Here is a 23,618-nt window from a genome sequence, read left to right on the forward strand (position 1 = left end):
CGCCAGCTCCTAATGGATATATGTCATCATCTCAGACTGCAATCTAGCTGACATTAACTGACATTTTCAGTGGCAGCTTTCAGCAGAAGTTTTGAACAGATATAGAAATGAAATACTGTGCTGCTCTCTAGATACATGGAATTATACAGGCGTAAATGAGGCACCCTGATGTGGAGTATTCCTGATGAGGAAGTTTCAAATGTTCTACTTGTTACCTGCCTAAATGGATCAGTGTATTGCAGGGATGTCAATCAAGAACTTGAGTCTATAAAAGTAGGAATAGGGGTTTTTTTTTGGTATCAAAAGCAAGAAAATGACAAAGAAGTGCTGTGTCTCTAACCTTAGAAAATGACTTCATAAGTGTCATTGGGGGATCCATTTTTCTGTCTTTCAGTGAACAAATATTTTCAGCTCTCAAATATTCTTACTTAAAATGGAATTTTTCTAAGTTGCTTCAGAAAATCAAATGGAGGTATTTCTAGATTGTGCAAGTCCAAAAATACAGCTTCTAGCTGTGATTTTAACAGTTCAGTGGACAATGCACTGAGGATAGAACTTGGCTTTCTCTTGGATTTTTTTAATCCTACAATGCTAAACAGTTTTTAAAAAATAATGAAAGTAAACCTGAATTTAGAGTAAACTTCTCAGATAGCAGCTGGAATACATGTGGAAGTGCCTGTGGAATTAATGCCTCCTGGTCACCTTGAAAGTTTGATATTCATTGCTTGGTATTCTGTCAGCTAAACTACAAACCAACCTAACATAAAAACATAGTATTTCCAAACTGGCAATAAGGCAGACTTTCTGGGTAATAGGTTTCCAAGAAAGTTAACTAAAACAGGTCCAGAGCAAAGAGAATTGCCAAGAATGTTCACTTCCTTCAGTGGCTTTGAGGATGCATCTTTAATTCTAAGACAGTGACTTCTTTGTGATATATTACTGCTAGCTGATGGTGACAGTGATGCAAACAGGAACAATACCAAAATTGCGTTGCACTTACCTGAAAACATCATCATATGTTGAAAATTCCTGGGAATCTTTTGTTTTCGACCAATATTCAAAAGGAAAGTAAGCGGATATATGTTGCAAGCTCTGGCTACAAAGACAGCTACCTAAAATGTAAGATGTTGAGGAAAATAGTGGAGGAACTACTAGAGAGAAAAACAACAAAGAAACCTGAAGTTAAGTTCAACTTAGTTTTTCTACAATAGTTGTTCTAAATGTGTAATTAAAATATAAAGGGAGATAATGTCTTTTTATTTTATGTATCACATCCTTCTGGTTCCAATTTCATTATAGAACTGTACAGTGGAAGAGACCATCTTCCCCAGACTTCCTGGTTTCAGATTCATCACTACATATCCCACTTCAATCACTCTTCTTTCACTCATCACATTTGTATCACACGACTTCATCTACAGTTCTTCAGTCAAATCAAAGCCATCAATTGCAGAGATGGCACTATCTCCTTCAGCAGCAATTTGAAAAGAATATGCTTTTGAACATGATTACCTTCTTGTTTCCTGACAGCTCCTATTGTCTATATTCAGCATTTTTTTCTTAACAAAAGTTCTTTATTACATGTATGTGGAACTATCACAAAAATTTCTTTAAGAAATGTGGCTATTTCAGGTTAATATAAAAAACTGGATTACAATGTGTTATATGTGCATTTATCAAGTTCCGTACTTCCTCTGCCTTGTGACTCTCAGGGCTAAATTATGGTTATAAGTGTCTGAGATGTGCTGTGCACTGTAGAATCAATGAAGCACTTGAGTGGCAGTGTCTGAGTGCACTGATGCCAAGGCTTGCTTAAAGCTTCCACATACCTGGGAGAAGAAGCATTAGCAGTTGCTTCACTTGCCCTGTACTCTTCAGACTAGAGAGTGGAAACAAAGGTCCTGATGGTGCTCTGCAACACAGGCTTCCAGCTGGGCTCCTGAGAGCTGCTCTCACATTTCAATTTCTCCCCACACCTAGTGCTGGATTCCCTTGTGTTGAGGTGGTGGGTGGCTCCCGGGGCCCACTCTGCCATCTCAAACAACTTTTTGCTAATGGAACTGTGCTGCACATCTTATTCATTTGGAAATTACACAAGAATTCAATGCAAGTAAACTGTGTAATTCCAACTTCCAAAGCTTTGACTTTTATCAAAAAGCGATGAGCAGAAGGGCTGCTGCTTTGAATTGAAGAAAAATCATTATGTGAATGGTTAGGGTGAAAAGAACTGATACTGCTGTGTTGTATGTGGTACCACTGACTGGCTGAGAAACTGTGGCAGAACCAAAGACAATTTCTTACTCTTCTCTATGGCACATGTGATATAAATAATTGTGTGCCCTGGAAATAGTTGTAAAGAAGGGAAGATCTGAGCAATACTCAGCCATTAATTTATTCCTCAGGACAATATGATTTTAGTAGGTTTGGGGAAGTTCTGCTTATGGCATGTTTCTACATGGAGGCAGCTCTACAATCTCAGGATCTGCACTGGGTGAGGAACATATAGTTTTGTTTGTCCTGCACTTGTCCACACAGATGTGTCCCAGTTTCCCACTCCAAGTACAAACTTTTAAATCAACTGGGGGATCTCTGCCACTGTTTATAGCTTCTTACCTCGTATTGAATCTGCAAAACAGTAGCAGTTTTAAGATGTATCAAGCCAGATTTTGAGATACCCATAATAAAGGTGATTTCTTTGGACCTGATGAAAACTAGATTTTTCGAGATCTAAGGAGCTTGTTGACTTTTTTTTTAAAAGATGGGACACATTATTTATACATGCACATAAATATAAATGCTTACTTTAAGTTCTTCACTGCAAAGGATACAAATGCACCAAATATAAAAAGAGGGTTGAAGATATGATTTTGAAAGGTGAACAGTGCAAGTCCCATATAACAGAAGATAACATTCTCGGCTAAGAAATTCATGAACTCAAACAACTGAAAGAGAACACAAACACAAGAGTCGTAATTGACACTCTTTATCATGACGGTACCTTAGAATACAGAATCATTTGGATTAAGGGAAAAGAATTCAAATTCATTTCATGGGGGAATCTGAAAACCAGTTAGTGGTATGTATAGTTAGTGACTTTCCTTTAAAAGTCACACTTTTTTTTTCAGGTGTGTGTATTAAAGCTTGGTATGGATACTGGTAAACTGCCGCAATAGCAATTAAGTTATACAGCTTTCAATGCAAACTGCAAAGAAGCTGAGGGGATTTTGCTTTGGTCATGTTGACACAGGTGAGCCTGGGAAATGGCTTGAACTTGAGTAAAGTGACTGCATGCTACAGTAATGGGGATAGAAAAATAATGGCAAGAAAGGGGAAAAAAATAATCTAGAGTGGACTTTAAAGTACCTATGCCTTTAAAATATAACATAACCCTTATTGTTATTACAAATATAATTATGTAGGTGAGAATTTTATTGCATTATTTGAAAATCAGTGTGAAATACTCCTTTCAAACCAAAGTACGTGTATTTAGTATAGCATTTAAATATATTATAAAATAAGCCTAGAATACAATATTATGGTAGGATTTCTTCTGTACCAAAAAAAAGCTTCCAAATAAACAAAGCCAGAATGTTCATTTGCTTTGTGGGGATGATTGCCCTTGCAGCTGATTATATAAAATCTAATATAATTTTTTTCTTTCATATCTGGAAAAAAATCAGTCATTGCTGTAGAATAACTAGAGAGGAGAGAAGATGAGGATTTACACTTCTGAAATCACTTTGTGTCTCAGGAGATGCAGAATTAAGGCTGAAGTTCGTCAGTTTGTCTACAAACAGTCAGAAATCATTCTATCAGGAATGTTACTATGGAGATATTTTCTTCATCTTCCATGGGCTTATGTACTTTTTGTAATATGTTTATGCTTCTAAAAATAACTATCTAATAGCAGTCACTAAGATCTAACAAAGGAAAAATGAGAGCTGTCAGAATCATTATTTAAACTCTCTTTCAGAGGGGAAGAGGCATAAAGCCTAGTAGTGTATGGGAGGACTTTGTGGAACCTGTGGCAGCACAATCAGTTATCTCAAGCTCGCATTCTATAGTCCCCATTTTGTGCTGCACTGCTGAACAACATGAGAACAAACACAATAAATATTTGCAATTTAGTAGACTTAAATTATTCAAATTTAAATTAAATTTAAATGAGAAACTATTTGTCAAGAAGACTCAAATCATGAGATCTAGAGACCAGTAAGGGTTGTCATACATCTTTGCATTTCCCTACTGTGGGAAATGCGGTCCTTTTGCTTTGTGGGCATGTCACTTGATGAGTATTTCTAATTTTTAAACAGTCTTGCAGGAGTGTCATGACAGGATTTATGTATCTATACATGTGTATCTATAAAAAAAATCTTTGGAGGAAGGGACATTGTTGTGAGAAGTCACACTGTATGCTTTAGTTGATGGAATGAGATGTTTCTCCAGAGGTTTTGACTTGGTGGTGTTTCACTCTTCTCTTATAAAATCTCACTCCAGACTTTGGTATTTACAACTTTGGTATTTACAAGTATTGTAAAATTAATCTTCTGCTTGTAGTTTCTGAAACTAAAGTTTCTTATTTTCAGAGTTTTTTTTTAATGTATAGTTTTTGAAGGAAAATAGGTTTGCTGTATCACTGTTTTCTTTGCTATACATTCTTATTCAATAGTCTTCAACAGTAGATTCATGCTTTTAACTCCTGCCTGAAGTACTTTCATGACATTATTGATTTTACACTTTTCAATCCTTTTCTCTCAGCAAACTTGTCTAGACACAGTCCTTAAGTATTTTGTTCATAACCATAAATTCTCTTCCCTTGTCTCCCACACAGGCAACTAACCTCTTTCTACTTTAAATGAAATTGACATTAAAATGATTGTATGCTGCCATTAGTTTCCCTAGGGCTACCAGAAAATTATACTAGAAACCATTTCAGTGTATACATAGCATTGTTATTTTTCTGTATAAAACAAAATAACTTCTCATCTGTAATGTGCAGTTTCTACTTCTCCATAAAGCCTATAAATTTTCTTATAGTTCTAAAATAAGATTTGTGATAAATTAAGATAAATTTGAAGTAATGTCAACATTTCTCAGAGCCGAGTATTGTATGGAGTAAAGAAAAAGTGTAATCTGGGCACTGGATTTAAGTTTAGCTGAGTAAATTAATGACACTATTTGCATTACTTTAATTCTTTTATCTGTAAAAAGTGGATATTACAAAAGATGATATGAAAAATAGCTATTAAAATTAAGATGTAATTTAAGCATTTAAAAACTCAGTGTTTGGTAAATATGCTGTTGTTTTTATTACCCTTAGCCATTATAAGTGCTCTGAGAGACATTTAAAAAATCTATTTTGAGTTGCAGTCTTCTGGGAAGAATCGCTTCAGTTCAGATCTTATTGATAGAGGAATGAATGTAAATTACGTATGCTTTAGGTCTTACTACAGTAAGACAACACTAAGTTTAGATAAACACCTTCTTTTCTTTTTTTCCAACCCTCACAATTAAGTTCAGACCAGGGAACTACAGCATAACAGGTTTTGCAAGTCGATCCATTTGATAGAACTACAATTTTCACTGAGCATTAGAGAGATTATCTTGGTAAGTAATTAGTGCACCTGGAGGTTGGAACACATTACGTTTCCATCTCTGCTGTAGTAAAAGTAGAATCTATGAAGGAGAAAATGAACGTATTCAATGCCACAATCCCGTTATTGCTGAGAAAACGGAGAATGTAACGTTTCTCAAATATTAATAGTTTAAACAGCATTCTTTCATCTCAAGGGAGTAAAATTTGTCAGAGTACTGATTGAGGCAGAATTACAATTTGCATTCTTTCAGGGGAGCGATGTTAGTATGAGAGTAATGGGTAAAGACTGAATGACATCCACAAGAACTTGCTTCCTGCAAACCTCTGAGTTTTACTCCCTCATGGTAATGTTATGTTCTTCCACTTAATACCTGCTGAAGGAATGTCATCCACCTCTTGTAGGTATTCAGTTTAGCTAGCATGGAGGAATGCCGCCTGTATATGGGTTATATCTTACAGGAATATATCCTTGCATACCATTGAAGTAGAGAAAGTTGCAGTAGGCCAAGATCAGCTGGGAAACTGACATGTAAGATTGATTTTACATTGTAGGAGAGACTTGGAGGTGACAGAGAGCTATTAAAAAATCCCAAGTAGTTAGTGTTAAGTGATGGTTTTAAAATTTATGATATTTGAATAATGCTATTTAATTAGAACACAGCTGTCAAAAATGTTCCACAAAGTCAAGGATATTGGTAAATCAATAGTTGATGAAAATTGCTTTTCCTATTTTGAATTAAAATGCAGTGAGTGTTCAGGCTATCTTACTTTTTGTAAGATTGTAGAGGTCTTTATTATAGCATAATTACTTTATTTAATCTTTCTCTTTTGATTAGAAGTTTCAAAATCTGAAGAAGAATAATTGAATTTGAAGCTCTTGCCTGAAATCTTTTATGCAGCTGTAATGAATCTTTGCAGCACAGTGATATAGTGTTCATCTCTAGAATAACAGGCTTAGATGAAAGAATCAGTAAAACTAACTCAAATTCATGATAGATTATAATTTTTATGTGGTACAATTTTGGTATCTGAGCATTTCTGACTGTGAGGTTACAAACACACTAACAGAGGAAAATTCTTACAAGTTTTCTTTTTGTCTTGGTGAAAAGTTCTGGTCTTTCTTTTTTTTTTTTATCAGTAGACTTTGCTACTAAATTCAATAAACTTTATCCCACCAGATTTATGGAAGGCACACAATAACTTTCTATTTCTCTCTAAAGCTGGGACATGTAAAAGATTCCTAAAGCTTCTGGAAGAAGTGGGAAACTATAAGGGAGAAGAAATAAAGAAAATGTCAGCAACAGGGGAGAAGAAAGGTCAATAGTATTTTGTATTTTTACAGTCTGATTATTCTTTGTGGCATAATCTGCACGCCACCACTGAAGTTCCATCTTCAAGAAGATGGATGTATTAGAGGCGTAGAACATGCTAACTTCTGACTAGCAACAGTAAAGGAAAAATAAAAGGAAAAATATTTGTTTCAGATGTTAATGCAAATCCTTTCTTAAAATTTAATAGGTCTGGAATTGCTTTGCTGAACAAACGAAGTTTAAACCAGAAATTTTTAAGATTAAGAAGATAAATTCAAGTATTTTTCTTGCTATTTAACTAATTCAATCAATGAGAGCAAAAAGGAGATGATGTTTAGAAGTTCTGTACGTTTTACTTTTTAGAAGTTTGACCTCAGAGTGTAAGAAAGCATAGAATTTGTATTTACAAGGGAAAATCTTTAATTACATGATTAAAATCAGCCCTCATAAAGTACTTTCATCAATTTTTTGATAAAAGAGAATAACAGAGGCACTGTTCAAAATTTAAACTTCAATATATTTGTTACTTACATGTGTAAGGCATGAAGAGCAGTAGACATGTTGGTATGCTCTTGTGATAATCTAACCGAATCAGAAACTCATGAGAATTTATATGCTGACTTCAATAAACTCTACATCTAGTTGTAGAAAACTAATGTTTCTGTAATTATTCTTGTAATAAAGTTGCTTAGGAAGGGGATTTCTGCAAACTTTTACTTCCAGACATGTTTGCAACAGAGGAAGTCTTTTAGAAGTCTGCCTCCTCTCCCTGCAGTACAAATAACCTTTACAACTATAAATTGGTGATTAAGTTGTTCCTAAAAGTGACCTGAGAATGTCACCTTAATGGAAAGTATTGCCAAGGCAGAGAGTATGATGCTGTTGCTCCTAGAACTTCTAATCTAAGTTTTTATTTGGTTCAAAAAATGGAAACAACCATCAAAGAGCTTTTTTAATATCCAATTCTCTGAGATGTTGCAGGTATAAAGGAGGGAGAAATCCTCAGTGCTCAGCTGCATCAAGAAAACATGCAAAGGGATTACTGTACTTAAAACATTTGTTTTAGCATTTAGCATTCTGTACACTTCCTCTAGCAGTACTGTGTTGTTCTGTAAGTATTAAGAGTTCTCCTCAAGATGGGGCAAAACAGGTTGCAGTTGTAGAATCGTTTGAAGGGATTTAAAGAAGTCTTGGCTAGTCAGCAATTGATAGTAGTGCTGGAATCATTGTGTTTAGGGATGCATCTGGACATTTTTAGGAACATTGATGGCTGTTCTGTTAGCTGATAGAGGAATAATTATGCTAAAGGAGTTTCTGCATGTGTTAGAATTTGGAACTGCAGTGTTGTATTTTTTAAAGCAAACGACTAAATCAATATCATCTTTTTTTCACTCCCATCCCTCGAGCATTTTTTTGACTTGCTCTCACAGTCTAAACCTCAAGCCATCAATTCACTTTCCAAGGAGGACAATCACAGTTTTTTCAATTTGCTGATAGGAAACATTTTCTAATAATTCTAGCAATGTGTTCATAAAAGCAGTTTATTCCCTGCCAAGTTTTGAGTGTTTGGAAAAAAAAAAAATCATTTACATAGCCTTTGGCATATTAGGAACTATTAATCATTATGTAGCCCTTTTAGCCTGAGAAAAAATTCATCTTTTGCAATCCATGGTGTCTCTTTTCCACACTTTCTGGGAAAAATCAAGACCGCAAAGATTTTCTGACGTCCATGGCTATAGTAACTCAATCCCTTGCAAATCCAACGTTCTATGTAAAGACATTCTTCTCTCTTCTGTAGAAATTGTTGTATTGCAGCCTCTGCTGGCCCATATAAATGCTTTCTTTTACAATATGTAAGACTTCTGTGAAAAATGTGCTAGAAATACAAATCAGGACCTATTTTATCTTCATCCAGGAAACAGTAGCAGTATTTATTTGTAGTTTTCTGATGACAGAATAATCCATTTTTGTTCAGGGCATACTTGAAATTAGAAGAGTGCTTACAAAGTACTTTAGCTACTTTCCATGCTGTAGCTATGTGTTTGGAGATCTCCATACATGTGCTGTTTTTTTGTCTGTTCTCCTCAAGTCTCTGTGGACTGACTCAAGACCTTACCCTTTACTAACATATGGAAAGCACCTTCCTTCTAACTTGCTCTAACTAATGTTGAATTGTATGATATTCTGACTATTTCATCTCTATTTATTCTTCTAGAAACTTAATGTAGTTAAACGTTGGTTTATTAGCAGTACTTTGCAGAACACTACTCTATTTTAGTTATGTTCTGCAGTACTTGAAATTACTCTGCAGATTTGAGTACCAGAATCTGAAGCAGAACACTGCATTAGTGGAGCCTCTGCTTCAATATGGGTAGGAATTAATGAATTTTTTTCTTTTAATTCCTAGTGCCATTCTCAGAGAGCTTACCTGCCTATTGAAGTAAGATATTATACAGGAATTAGTGATCCATTCGTGCAAGAAGACAAATGTGAATAGCAATTGTCTTATTTTTTTTCCCCTTGGGTATTGGATTATTTATCTTTGCCAATTTAGCAGTTGCCTACACTAAATGATATAATCTAGAGTGCAGACTGTATGGAGCTGAGGCACAGAATGTGATGGGGGTTTACTTGAATGTTAGTGTGAAAAGTCCAATTATTTAAGTACAGAGAATACTCCCTGGTGACACACAATAAAAAGGATCTACATATGCAAACAGCACAGTGAAGTTCTTGTCAAATACAAGTTAGCTTGGAAGAGGCTACAATTGTAGTACTTCCAACTCTAAATAACTGGCTGTAGTGAAGAGCTAACACCCTGCATGTGCATTTGTGAGATACATTAAAATATGTTACATATGAATGATAAGTGGAGAAGAACTTAAAGCAAGGAAATTATCAGCAATGTTTATAAGTAGATTTTATGTGGCACAGTGTATATTTATGTATGTATGCATAAATCAGTAGTTCACGTAAAAGTATTAACAACCAAGACATATTTTAAATGGCAAAAATATAAAAAGCTACATTAGATGGATATTACTGTGGTGCAAAAACTGAAAGGTGAAATCTTAATCCCATAGTAAATGTATGTGCACACACAAGAAACCTGCAGATGACTGAATATAAATGAGTTCCATAATTAATTTCATTAGGACAGGATTGTTTCTGTATCTTTGTGGCTGTAATGACTCCATGTGAAACCAACAATGGCTGAAGAAAATAATGTAAAGAATTCCAATGTTGTAACAATATGTGTAATGCTACTTGTGACATTTTACTAATTCTGCCACTGATCTCAGAAAAACAAACAAACTCATTGTAAAACCAAGCAGAAAAAATCATAGGTTCATAAGGTTGGAAAGGACCTACAAGATCATCTAGTCCAACCATCCTCCTCTCACTATCCCTACCCAAGTACTAAATCCAATCCCTTAGCACCTCATCTAAACGCTTCTTGAACAGCGCTAGGGATGGTGCCTCCACCACCTCCCTAGGCAGGCCATTCCAGTGCCTGACCACTCTTTCACAGAAAAAATGTTTCCTCAGGTCTAATCTAAATCTTCCCCAGCGCAACTTGTGGCCATTCCCTCTCGTCCTGTCATTACTTATCAGGGAGAAGAGGCCCACCCCCTCCTCACCACAACCCCCCTTCAGGAAGTGGTAGAGTGCAATAAGGTCTCCTCTGAGCCTCCTCTTCTCCAGACTAAACAATCCCAGCTCCCTCAGCCGCTCCTCATAAGACTTGTGCTCCAGACCCCTCACCAGTTTTGTTGCCCTTCTCTGAACACGCTCCAGGGCCTCAATGTCCTTCCAGTCCAATGTCCAGTGGAGTGTAATAATGTGTAATCCTACACATCTACAACTGAAATTTGAAATACAAGAACTCAGGCTGCTTCTTATGTAACAATAAAACTTGCATTTTAACAAACAAAACTATTCAATCTTTGCACCTTAAAAATAACACTTCATAAGAAACTACAGGAACGTGGAAGGTGATTGGAATAGGGAAGTATCATTTGGCACCTAATCCAGAGAAGTGGTTTTCGAGAAAAGTATTAGTCACTGAATTAGTGTAAGTTTCTGAGGATGCCAAATGTCTGCTTTGAATCATCGAACACTCAGAACTCTTCAGAAGTTGACTGGAGGCACATGGTGTTGTCTCACTAATTTAGGGGTGGTCAAGCAGAGGTAGGAATTGAAGTTTGAAATTGATACTCAAGCTTAGACGGTATTCTTCGTATTTTAGCTGAATGGAAGCAGATATGTACTTTTTCTTCTCAGAATACACTTCTTTGAATCTGAATTGTGACATAGGGATTCAATTTGAAAGATTTTGATTAAGGGCATTTTAGCCCTTGATGATTTCCACAGGAGGCAGCATGAGAAACTGGTGAGCTCCAGTTAGCTGTTCAGTATTTCTTGCACTGTGCTACCATTTTGTACAAATCTCTCTTTTGAAGGTATACAATCCATTAATCGTGTAATGAAAACACAGCTGTGCAGCTACTAAAGAGATGGGATACTGGCAAGTGCTTTAGAATGTTATACTGCCTTATTTTCTTGTATTTATTTTCTTCCTATTGCAGCTTACTGTATGAGAGTTTGTTGCATATTTTGAAACAGTTTTTTGTTCGGTTTTTAGTTGATTCTGAGTTTTGCAGGGATAGACAAATTGTCGGCATAAATGAAGAGCGGTGATGCACAAAACATATTTGAGATTGCAATAATGGACCTTTGTCAACAGCAGTTTGGTAATGCCAGAAATCACACAACTCAGACTCCTTCAGGCCTCCCACAGCTGCAGGATTATTATCATTGGCAGAAGGAAAGGCCACAGGAATTGAAAGAAACTATAATTTAAAAATAAAATGAACCAAATATATTTTAAGAATGTGATGTTAAGCTCTGCTCTGGTCTGTTTCAGCTCTTCATGCTGAGGCAGCAATGTTTTTGTAGGCCAATATTATTTTTTTTCCTATTAATTCACAATTTGCAGTGATGAGGTAGCAGTAATCAGGGTCAATACACTTAGGGAAAGTTCTCACACTAGAGGATGTGCTTTGCAGAGCTGACATACAAGGCTGGATCTTTGCATGGGCACAGAACTAAAACCTGCAGATAAGTGCTAGATATTCACAGTAAAGTGAAATGCTTCAGAGGTCATTCTTCAAAGCTCTTGAGAAAAGATTAAGAGACACAATGACAGACATGAAGTAAAATTACATGACCTGAATTCCAGTATGACTCAGCTTTTTGGTTTTGCAGTAGTTTACATAGTCCTGTATAATTTTATTCTTATGTATAGATTGAGAGACTCATTTGAGACTTTGAGCCTCTTTCATAAAAAGTACAGCATGCACCTCAGTTTGGAATTCACATATGTATTCCTTTGCATGCTGATGAGAATTTGGACTATAGATTTTAATTCCAGCTGGTATATGTTAGCTAATGGCTGGCATCTGCTTCTGTGCTGTAAAAGTAAACTGTAACAATCAAGGAACTTTAGACATTTTCCTTAAATTATTAATAATGTTTAAACATATTGTAAAAACTTTAATGAAACCATTTGGAAGCTATTTTGCATATGGGATTATACTCCCTCATGCCACTAGCATCAGAAGTGACATCATTTTTTGAAGACAAGTTTATCTGTAGACAAATTGCTTTCACTATGCTTCTGGATTTCTTCAGGGGACCAATTGCTTTTGAGTATTTGTATTTTCCAGTTTCTGTGCTTAAAACAATTTTCCTTCATTTTGCTTCCTTTGTTCTTCAAGATCTGTTTTCCATATGTCCAAATCACTACTTTTATTCATGAGTCTGTGTGAGTGAAAGATACTTGGAGGTACTATTCCTTATAAAATACTGATTAACAGTAAGGTATACACTTGATGGGAGCTAATGAGGTCAGGGTAAATCTGCACATTCTGAGTTAAGGAAATGCTAAAGCTGGTATGCAAAAACCAGTGGAGATTAAAGAATATGGAAAAGAATGGATACACAGACAAGACTTCTGTATATAAGCACTGATGTGTATTTTCAGTATTCTCTAGCATAGCAGTATTATTTTTTACAGAAGAAAATGAGAAAATGATTTTTTTAGGTAATTATTGATATGCCATGGTTATAAAGACTATTGTTATCAGCTTACTTGTAGCAATGTTTTTTAGCTGCTTACCATCAACCGTGTAGCTCATAGGTAAGAAGAGAGAAAACAGCACTGGCATCTCCACATAAATTTAAGAGGAGTTTCATGTAAGGAGACTGTAGATTAACAATTTTTTAGCATGACAAAATAATCAGGAACATCAGTCAGATAATGAAGGATTTTGAGATATTCAGATTGAAATATGTGGTAGTAAAATTCCTTTTATAGAAATCAAGATTTTTCTTGTTATCATTCTTCTTGTTAAACCAGTACAGTAAGCAGCTTTAGCTTTCTTTATAGCATTATACTGCTCTGTGGGGTTCCATAAGATCTTATGGTACATCTGGTCAAATAATGCATCTGGCACATGTCCAACATTCAGCTTTTTCTTATAAACACAGAAAATCTCTCTGTAGAGAACTGGAATTCATTGTATGCTTCCTGTCAATCCCAATCCATTCTAAAGGTAATAATTATGTGCCACATACGTAGTGTTTGTAATATTCACTTTGAGATAAGAAGGCAATTTAGAAACTAGGGCAGTCTGTTCGTAGCAGGCCCACTGGCTGCATACAATGCATTGAGTTAGTGAGAGATGGTCCATCTCAGGAACACACTGCTAAGCCAGAATGCTGGTGGTGCAGCTGAACCTTTAGAGACTCAGGAGGTAACACTGTAAGTTGTAAGAGAAAGCAGGAGTGAGGAGCCTGAATTGAGGAGTTTCTTCTTGGGTACTAAGCTAAAGCTGTATTGATAGTGAATACCTAAGCATATGTGATCCTTTTGAACTTTCAGAAGGTTCTTTTTCTGGGACTTCTCTTGTTTTTCAGTAAATCACCAAGGGTGTTTCATGTGTCTCAAAATCAGGAGAAATTTCTATACAAGTTCATATATCTACTCTAGACACTGAAATCATGGCAGAACAGTGTGAATGTTGGTTAAATCTCAGATTATGGAACAAGTAGAAATGTTGCTTTCTTCCTGTTCATTTTAAGTAGCTGTTAAATGGAGGCTTTGCTATAGGTTTTGTCTTAAAAAGTACATGCAATATAGTAGTTTTTTCTTCCCTAATGTAACATTTCCAAAGTGTTATCTTTGAGCAAAATTAGCTCTTACTTGTGATGAGAAATAGGTGCTTTAGACCTTTGTGCTGACTGGACTCCTACCTAAGCAATGCTGGCTGAAGCCCAGCTCTTGTCTTTATAGGCCATGCTAGTCCATACTCAATCATTAAACTGGGATTCAGTAGTTGTTCAACTGCAGAAAGAGAACAATGAGAAACAAGGGGACAGTGTACCTCAGGCCTGACTTCTACTCTGTCTCCACTAAAATGGAACAATGTACATTATACACGCAACCTGTTCAATGCTAAATAGGAATTTGCATTTTATTGCTTCTTATCGGCTCCTGTAGGCTGGGATCTCCATTTTTGAGTTTCTGTGCCAGATCTGAGTGTCATGTATTAGTTAAACAGAATTTCCAGTTTACTCTCACAGTATTAATCATCAAATATGTCATCTTATTTCAGCCAATACTATATTTCACTTAGAAGCTAAGGAAAAAATAAATACACCTTTCTAGTATAAAATTTTCCTGTGATTGTGGGATACCTCCTCATGCACAACACTTAGGCAGAGAAAGAAGAGAATCTGGTACTGGTGGTAGTCTTGTTTCAAAACAAATTTATTTCAGTCTTGCCAATTGTTTATGTGGACACATTGATCTTTCAGTACATTAAAGGTCATTTTTTACTAAGTAGTGATCCTCAACAAATCACAACAGCTGCCAGTTAGGCTGCTCATTTTAAAATGAGAATTGTGTGTTGTGGTGGTTGCCGCTTTGCTAAGACATTTTGTACTAAGAAGGTTTTCCTCAGACTGGAAATTTACTTGAACCTTTTAAAAGTCAAGAGGCTGAATTGTAAGAGCCATTGTAGTCTGACATTTTTGTGGCCTATTCTTCCCAGAAGTATAAACTAATTATCTATAAGCAATCCCATGTCTGATAACAGATAATAGTATGCATTAACCAGAGACAAATAATATAGGCTGTACACTTGAAATATTCATAGCTGTAAATGTTTTACTTCTTAAAAGCTCATAGAAATAGCAGGACCAAAACCACAGGGCATGCATATCCTGTGTGACTGTGGAGGCTTTAAGCTAAGGGGCACAGTACTCATTTCATTTTGCATTATTGCTTCCTGCAATTCGAGGGGGCTGCCTCTTCCAGATACAGAGTGCGGGGTGTCTGGAGTGGGACCCCTGACAACAGCACATTGATTCACCTGTGGCAGTATTAGGACATGACCATCTCCACCCTGCCAATCCCCTTCTCTCACAGGGAAGATAGAAACAGAAGCTACAGTCCCGTAGTGTGCTTCTGACAGCAGCTACAAACTCAGGTGAAAGTATTCTGCCACTGGAGCCAAATTTACAGTACGTTGTTTCTTTTCTTAGGAAAAGAAGCTGACAAGAATCTTTAAGAACAATAACTATGCTGTGTATCCAGAGAGAGCATACATGTTGTTTAAACTGCGAGTGTAGGACTGCTTTTGTGTAACTTGTTTACGTAGTTAGACCAGAAGAAATGCAGTAGAATGACTAGTCCACAGTGATTGTTTCACCTGGACACAATCAGCTTAAATCTGACTCTAGATACCTCCTTGATTTTAGAATATTAATTTCACTAAACAGTCTGATGCTATCTGGGAACTGTTTAACTTAGAGATCTTCCTGCCTCTTCCAGTAGCTTTGGACATCTGTTGTGATACTTGACTTTCTGCTGTTTGGATTTGTTCAGATATGCTCCGCTTTGCTTTGGTCTATAATTAAAGGTGGAACAGCTAACTCTAAACTCTGTATCAATGCTGTTCAGTAGCAGACCAGGGTCCAGAGACTATAGTGATTTGACTTAGTTTTTTTATGAATTAAAAAAATGCATATTTTGCTGCACCCAACCACCTGGAATTTAGCACAATTTATGATGAAGAAAATAGCTGATTAATCCTTAACGTGATGAAAAATGTATAGCTACTTCATAGATGAGCTTATCAAATTTTGAAAACTAAATATATTTTCAAGAGATTTTCAGATGATATGAGCTACTTCTTTACATGGTGATGACTTTCCACAATCAGAGATAATCATATCTGCATTATAGTGAGGAGACGAAAATTTGAATAAATCAGTACTAAGTCCATTAGTGGGCAAAAAACTAAGATCTCAGTCTGAATTTTCAATCCTTCAGCATCAGTTAATTTCCTGAAGTAGTCCTGGTAACACTAAGTGCTCCATTAAATTTTCTCAGAAGTTATACAGCACTGAGTTCTCATTTTTACCTTTGCCCTACTCCAAGCTTGTGCAAAGACCTTGAAGGTGAAGGGCCACTGAAATCTTAACACAACATCTTATACATACTGCACTCCCAGAGCAGCTGAACAATCAGGCCAGAAGCTTTTCTCTGTAAGGGTGGGTGTTCTCCAAATGGTTTGCTATCAGGAACAGCAAAAAAAGTAACTGTTTAACTAGTAATGCAGTAAGAAAGGCTCTTTCATTTAATTTCATAAAGCAGCTCTCGTGAACTTGTTAGACACAGGTGTTTCAGGGGTCACTACATAAACAAGGATTAGACAGGTGGAATAAATGGAGCAAGGTTAGGGTAGTATGCAACACAATCCCTTGTTGGCTGGACATAACTTGCTGTGCCTTCCATTACTTCTCCTTTTCTGCTTCTATAGGAGATGGGTTTCTTAATTCCCTTTCCAGAATTTATAACTTTCTGGTTTGGTATTTTGTTTGAAAGCAAAGGCCCTTGTGAGCTTATCCAAAGAGAGGTACTGATCTTTTCTCTAGTCTCTTCATTGTGACTATTCTCTGGAATTAAAGGAAAAAACACTTAAAGAAAAAAAAAAAGACTAGGAAATGAGGTAACTTGTAAGCATGTTGGATAATATTTCTAGCTGTTAGAGAAAGTTAGAAGCTTCTCTTAATACTTCATTGCTAGGTAACTATGCTGATCTACGCTTGGAATTTGAGTGGAAATCCTGGAGTGACAAGACAAAATAGTGAAGAATATCCTATCTTCCTGTAGAAAATACAGTGCTGTCCACGCGTTCCTTCCTAGAGCTGACCTGTAGAGATTTATGGTCTGCTCACTTTCAGCAAACAGTTAACTTCTCTTTATCTAGCAGCATCCTGCCCAGTCACTGATTTATTCGTACCTGAGCAAATCAGCCCAACACATCTGTACCTCTGAGGAACACAATGCAAAATCTGGACTACAGTGTTGCAAGACTTAGAATCAGATATTTGCCTGCAGCTTTTTGTGGGGTTATACTACCAGCTATAAATAATTATTGCAAAAACTGCACAGAATCAAATACTTTTTGATAAGGTGCTAGCAGTTCCATTTTCTTTCACTGGAGATATACTGGACAAATTAAACTTTACATGTATCAAATTCAAGCGCTCTGTTTGTCCTAATCTTGTTGACACTGAAGGGAGTGCCAATTTTAATGCTCCAAGCACTGTGACCATCATCAGGTCAATGGTGATGACTAAAAAATACTACCGTAAGGCATCATTTTTTGCTAATAAACAAGGAGTAAGAACACACAGTGAACTTGTATCAATATTTAGTGAGACTCAGGATGTTTGGTTTGAATGTTAGCTCTCTGAAGTCTGTTTTCACTAAATCTTTTTCATCTTATGATAGTGTTAAAATAATCCATTGTCTAAGACAAGATTGACAGAAGCTGAAAGTAGAAGGTAATGTAGGTTTCAGATCCTTAAAATGTAGTATTTCTCTTTTATTGAATGTTAGGCAGTGATTGACTGGATAATAAAGAATACATGGGAGACTAATAATTATATGGCATCTTTTAACAGACTTTCTTAATAGAGTTCTAAATTCTTGTTTAAGAATCAATGATAGGCTTTAATTTGATATCAGTATATGAAGAAAATCATACCTGTTTTCTTTCGTATCTGCTCTTTATAGCAAATGACAAGGTATTATGAGAAAGACAGATCTCAGCAACATGGCCACAAACAGTATCAGTGTATACTGAACTTTATCACTGAGCTATGAAATTTTAACAGCTTGCTGTTAAAATTTGCAATACAGAGAGGAAAAAGTATTAGTCTTTAGACAAATCTGTAACTTCACAGTCTGATTTACAGTTTTATATCTGATATACAATTTTTATTATTAGTTTTAACTTCTATCTCACTGGCTTGCCAGCATGTGTTACAGCTCACCAATCCATACTGAAGGCCCTGTCATATTGTAAAAAAAATGACACAGAATGACCTGGAATAATTACGTAGGTGAACTAAAAAGTCCTCTTTCTTGGCAGTGAATATCAGTAAGAAATGATTTAATTTGGGAGCAAGGCCATCATCTTTAGTGACAACATCTGTTTATAATGTACTAAAGTCATACATAATTATGATAATGCTGAGTCTGTGGCTTGGTAAATTTTCTTCAGGATGATACTGGGGGGGGGGGGGGGGGGATGGTGGGAAGGAAAAAAGGGGCAGTACATATCTCACTGAAACAACTGTAGGTGCAAGGGTAATCTGTGTATTAGAAAATAAACTTCACAAATTCTTTTGGATTTTTCTACTGCAATGTTGTAAGAAAGGCTGAAGATTTAGAGCTTTATGGGGGGGAACAGAAAAGCAGAATAGAAAAAGTCTGTAAAATTCAGTTCCATAACGAAACATGGAATTCTTCTGTGTCCAAGCATAGATTCAGTCTGTTTTCACTATTCTGTTTGCAACTGCTGAATGACTGGAAATAAAATCATGAAAACAAAACCAGTAGCCATTTGAACTAAATATTGGTTATTTCTGTAGTTGAAAAGATTAATATGTAATTAAAATTTCAATGGCCGATCTCTCTCTTGATATGGATCAATAGATCATGCAGATTGACCTCTGAAAAAGTCTTTGTATTCAAAGTTTAACAATTATATGCAGGAGTAGTAATGGTATATGGAATTCAGTACTTCTTCAAAGTAAATGCAATTCTATAGTAGATGCAATATAAATGCTATTTTTTTTATATTTACCAGAAAAAAGTCCCCTTCTCTGCATGAACACTTGCTCAAAGCAGCAGCCTCAGCCTCCCCTTGCACGAGGAAATGCAATTCAGAAGACCTATCCCATTCACTAGCTAATGTTTCATTCTGGGAGTACTAACCAAAAACTTTCTGATTTAAAGTCTGAACAAATACTATGGCTGGTAGATTTTCTATCAAACCATTTTTTATAGAAAATTGGATTTTTGATTAAATTGATTTTGAGATGTGCAAGAAGAGGTAAAAGTTTCCATATGCAATTCCTAATGCTTAAAACAGAAGAATTGCTGAAAAAGTTACCAGATTGCATCATGAAAACTGTAGCATTGGGCCGTATTTTTCCATTTTGCTCCAGGAGATAGATTTTCTGTAACCTGAGGTTCTTGGGACATACAAATCAATATTAAAAGTGAAGAAAGAAACATTAAATAACTTGTCACGGGAGCGAGGTAGCAACGACATCTGATGTTACTCTCTGTGCTGGAACGGGTTTTCAATGTTGCAATGCTATCATTCTGATGCAGAGGACAGCCCTATGTTTTTCAGTAATTGTACTACTCAATTGTCCTAACAAAGACAGGCCATGTAGCTTCTCATCTCTAAACGGCAAAATAAGAATTATATTTCTAATTCTATCAGATTTTTTATCAAGGTAGCAGTTGTGATATCATCACTAAAGACAGTGGGCTGGACTGCAGTTTTCATAGTCCTCTTCCAAAAATCCACATGGATCCAACCTCCCAGAACATTTCTCTTAACAGAGTTCTTGGATTTTCTTACTTTGCAGCCTTTCTCTATGGAAACCGATCTAGACTACTATCTCCTTATACTTTATCTTCTTGAGTGACATTTCAGGTATCTCATGAAGAATAGATTATTACTTTGTTTGTTTGGCCAGAGAACTGTTATTGTTTCCTTGGAAAAATCTCCTCTTTCCCCACTCTTGAAGACATAGGCTTTTTCAGTTGCATTAACAAGTTCCATTGAGCTATGTTTCACATTTTATCTATTTCTTGTATACACTGAAAACACTAAGTCTGTTATTTCCATATCCTACCTGTTTAGTTCTCGTTTTAGAATCTGACGAGATATTGTTGTAGGTATAATGGGCTTGTGTGACTCCACAGAAAAGAACAGCAACAATACCTGAAGTGCAAAGAAAAGACAGTTAGCAGCTTCCATTTCCTTTAAGATTTTTCAGAAGGCTGCATAAAAAAGGTAACTAGATTGTTAAAAGGAGTTTTGTAGCAAGAGTAAGATATGCTTTATAAGAGAATATTTCAAACTAGTTTTTTTTCTTTGCTAAAAACCATAGAGATCTTGAGTCTTCAATATTGCCACTGCTGTGAACTTACCCAGCAGATGTGATAATCTTTTTGAATGTTATAATATCTGGTCATAATCTCACAATTAGGCAAGATTAACATAATTGCAAGATGAAGGACTTCAAGCAACATCAAAATTTTGGCAGGGCCGGAACAGAAAGGCTATGATTTTTGAATGCTTCCTCCCCAGCACTGAACCTGCTCCTAACTCACTAGAGCCACTGAGTTATACATCACTGCAATGCAGTATTTATTAGAATAGCTGATATGACTGTAACCTCAATTTTCTTTCAGTTCTGGAAACAGAAAATGCATAAAGTAGTAGAAATTCAAAAAGAAATGCCTACCAGTGATCAGTTAATGCACACAGAAGAAAACTATGTATTTTTCTTAAACTTGTGGCATGCCTACATTGGTGATTACTTGCACAGCTCAGGGCTTGTTCATGTTCATTGCAATCACCATTTCCATGAAAACCTCCACCCACGTTTCTCGAAGCACATAGAGCATGTAAGTTCTGCTTGGTTTCTTGACACCTCTGTAATGTCCACAGGTTCTGTACAGAGCCAGCTTGCAGGATGATCATAGCAGGCCTATGACCTCCAGGGCTCTGATACAGGCAGCTTTCTGCCATCCCACAGTGTTCTAGATCTTATGCTTCTACATGCTGCCTCCCATCTAAGATCTACAACATGTCCTAATTGGCATTAAAGTTCTTCCTTGTGGGCTATTTTGTGAATTGTTAGGTAACTTTTGGCTCACAGGACTCTGACGTACTGAAACAGCACTGGTGAATCCTGGAAAACTCACTGAAGCAACAAAGCAAACAAAACTATACAGTCCAGGTTTGTACACAGTGTGATTGCATGGAGATTTTGTAGACATTTATCAAATTAAATTTGCATGAACTGAATCATATAAACAAGTTCTACTGGGAACAAACAACATGAATTAAAATTGTGAAAATAATTCAGTTCTGTGCCATTATTCTTGAAGCTGACTAAGGCTCCCTTCATCTACTCCACCATTTTGGCTCCTGAACTTACTAAGGCCAGCAAGAAGGCACTTAGGAGGGCAGAATCTACAGTGTTTTGGACTTTAGTACGGCAAAATTGATGTAAAGTAATGTCATTTGAAAAAGGACTAATGGAAGTAGGCCATGCTTAACATAGCCACAGCAGAAGGATGGTAATGTTTTGAATAAGCGTCAGGTGAAAGTGCTGTTGCCTCAGTCATTTCTTAACAGTTTATTCAAACCTCTAAGTGTTCTAGTTTTAGGGACTCTAGGGTAGGTGAAATATCCTCTTCCTATTAATCAAAGCAGAGCTAAGAAAACAGGAGAAAGGACAATGCTGTCTAGTTCACTTGGGGAGTACATGTGTGGGATGAGACATCAACAAACACCAGTTAGGCATGATGAGGCAATAATGACTTTCTCAAGTTCCTCACTCTTTTTGAATTGCTAACCATGGAAGTACTGTCCAACAGAATCCAACTGTTTTTAGTTGCCAGTTTCTCTTGTTGCAGGGAAGTACAGAGGCCAGACATTAATATGCACTTGATGAAAGTAGTGTGGAGGTACAAAATGGTAATAGGTACTTGGCACCCAGGGAAGAAAATGGGAAAGCATTTTTTTTCTTCTCATGAAGCAGTGTGAACATTTTCTTTGCTTCTGGGTTCTCTTTATATTGTAAACTTACCTGTATTTTTTCTACGTTACACAATCTCTATAGCCAAGAGAAATCATAGCAAGCTTTATCTGCTGTCTTTGTTTTTAGTGCTTATTTTCTTATGCCTGTTTTGATATGTATTTATTCTAACTGTACTAAGGCCTTTCTTTGCAGTAAATATTGCTGGTAGTGATGTGACTGTGACTGTAACTGTCTAAATATGTTCCAGGAATTTCACTGTTCTTATTGAGGTATAATTGTGTTCCTCAGTAAGACTTTTTTTTCCCTTCACTAACTGAACTATTGCGCAGATGTAATCTGGGGAGTCTGTACATTCTCAAGGTATTCTCATATGCAATGGGATGTTCAAATAATGAAGTTTCAGTTTAAAAAAAAAAAAACATACCTGATCAGTAATGTTTGTAAGTACCAGTAGCTCTGGGCTCAGTAATAGGAGCAAAGATAAGAGTTTGTGATTCATTTTCTTCTACATGAGTCATTGCTGTGCCAAGCACAGCATTTTTAAAATTGATTATTAAATTCTGTGATGATTATACAGTGTTTTTGACTGCTAAGAAACTGTTAATTATTGGCAGCAGGAGAACTGAGAGAATGGCATAAGGAATAAAATACTTGAAATCTGATTTACAATAGGAATAAATGATCTGAACCATGTAATTATGCAAGTGTAGAAACTAGAAACCTGGGAATGCAGTGGAATGTTTCAGGTGCTACAAGTGGAAGCATAATATGTGCCAGCCTGCCTTGCCTTTCACAATGAATGCTTCGTTAAAAAGCTTGCAAAAAAATCAATTTTCTTAAAAAGGATTACTTAAGAGTAATGATCAATTACATGCTAATGTAACTACAAAGGATAAAGGAGAACAGTACCTCAAGAGGCAAAAAAAAAAAGTCTTATTAGTTAGAGGGAACAAAATGAATGAAATCTGGATTTCCTTCTTTGTAAGACTAAAAAGCTTATTTCTAAAGTTAGCTGGATTGCAAAATGTAATATGGAGCATAAACTGAGTTGTCTAATTTTTGCAGGCTTTTTTCACAGGGAAATAGAGGACAACAAATGTGATAATGCTGGAATTGTAAACAGGAAGAATTTATTAGGTGCAGGGAGGCAGAACAAGTGGGATGGTCCCTACTACCAGTCTAGCAGTCAGTGCTGTAATTTCAGGGCGCTGGGGTCTGGCTCAATTTCAGTGTTGTTATAATATTTCAATTGTAAAGAGGAAAAGTCAGGGATTAGAGACAATTTTAGTACTACACTTGCAGAACAGGTTAACCAGAGCAGTTTAGAGATGAAAGGGGAAATGAGCTGTTGAGTGTAGTGTATTACAGCTCTATAGATAATATTACCTACAATTTTCACTTGATATAAAAAATGAGGAACCTCACAATACAGTTGATAGATGCTTCTGAAGTTTCAGCTGCAGCTTAATCTCTTTGAAGAAGTTTCATTAGGCATAAAA

The 23,618-nt window shown here is 36.1% G+C and overlaps 1 protein-coding gene across 2 annotated transcripts in view; it reads right to left on the bottom strand.

Annotated features, from left to right (window-relative positions):
- Nucleotides 1-23,618, bottom strand: part of SLC9A9 (solute carrier family 9 member A9) — a 174,994-nt gene that overhangs the window by 77,708 nt on the left and 73,668 nt on the right. For both annotated transcript variants that reach the window (XM_065748030.1, XM_065748031.1), the window contains exons 9-11: nt 20,200-20,288; nt 2,829-2,942; nt 1,001-1,112 (exon numbers count right to left, since the gene is read on the bottom strand). In XM_065748030.1, the coding sequence (XP_065604102.1) occupies nt 1,001-1,112; nt 2,829-2,942; nt 20,200-20,288 (315 nt within the window). The remainder of the gene's footprint in view (nt 1-1,000; nt 1,113-2,828; nt 2,943-20,199; nt 20,289-23,618) is intronic.

The sequence above is a fragment of the Cyrtonyx montezumae genome, unplaced genomic scaffold, assembly GCF_038088225.1.
Source record: "Cyrtonyx montezumae isolate F1298 unplaced genomic scaffold, pur_monq_1.0 scaffold_5, whole genome shotgun sequence".
Classification (NCBI taxonomy): Eukaryota; Metazoa; Chordata; class Aves; order Galliformes; family Odontophoridae; genus Cyrtonyx; species Cyrtonyx montezumae.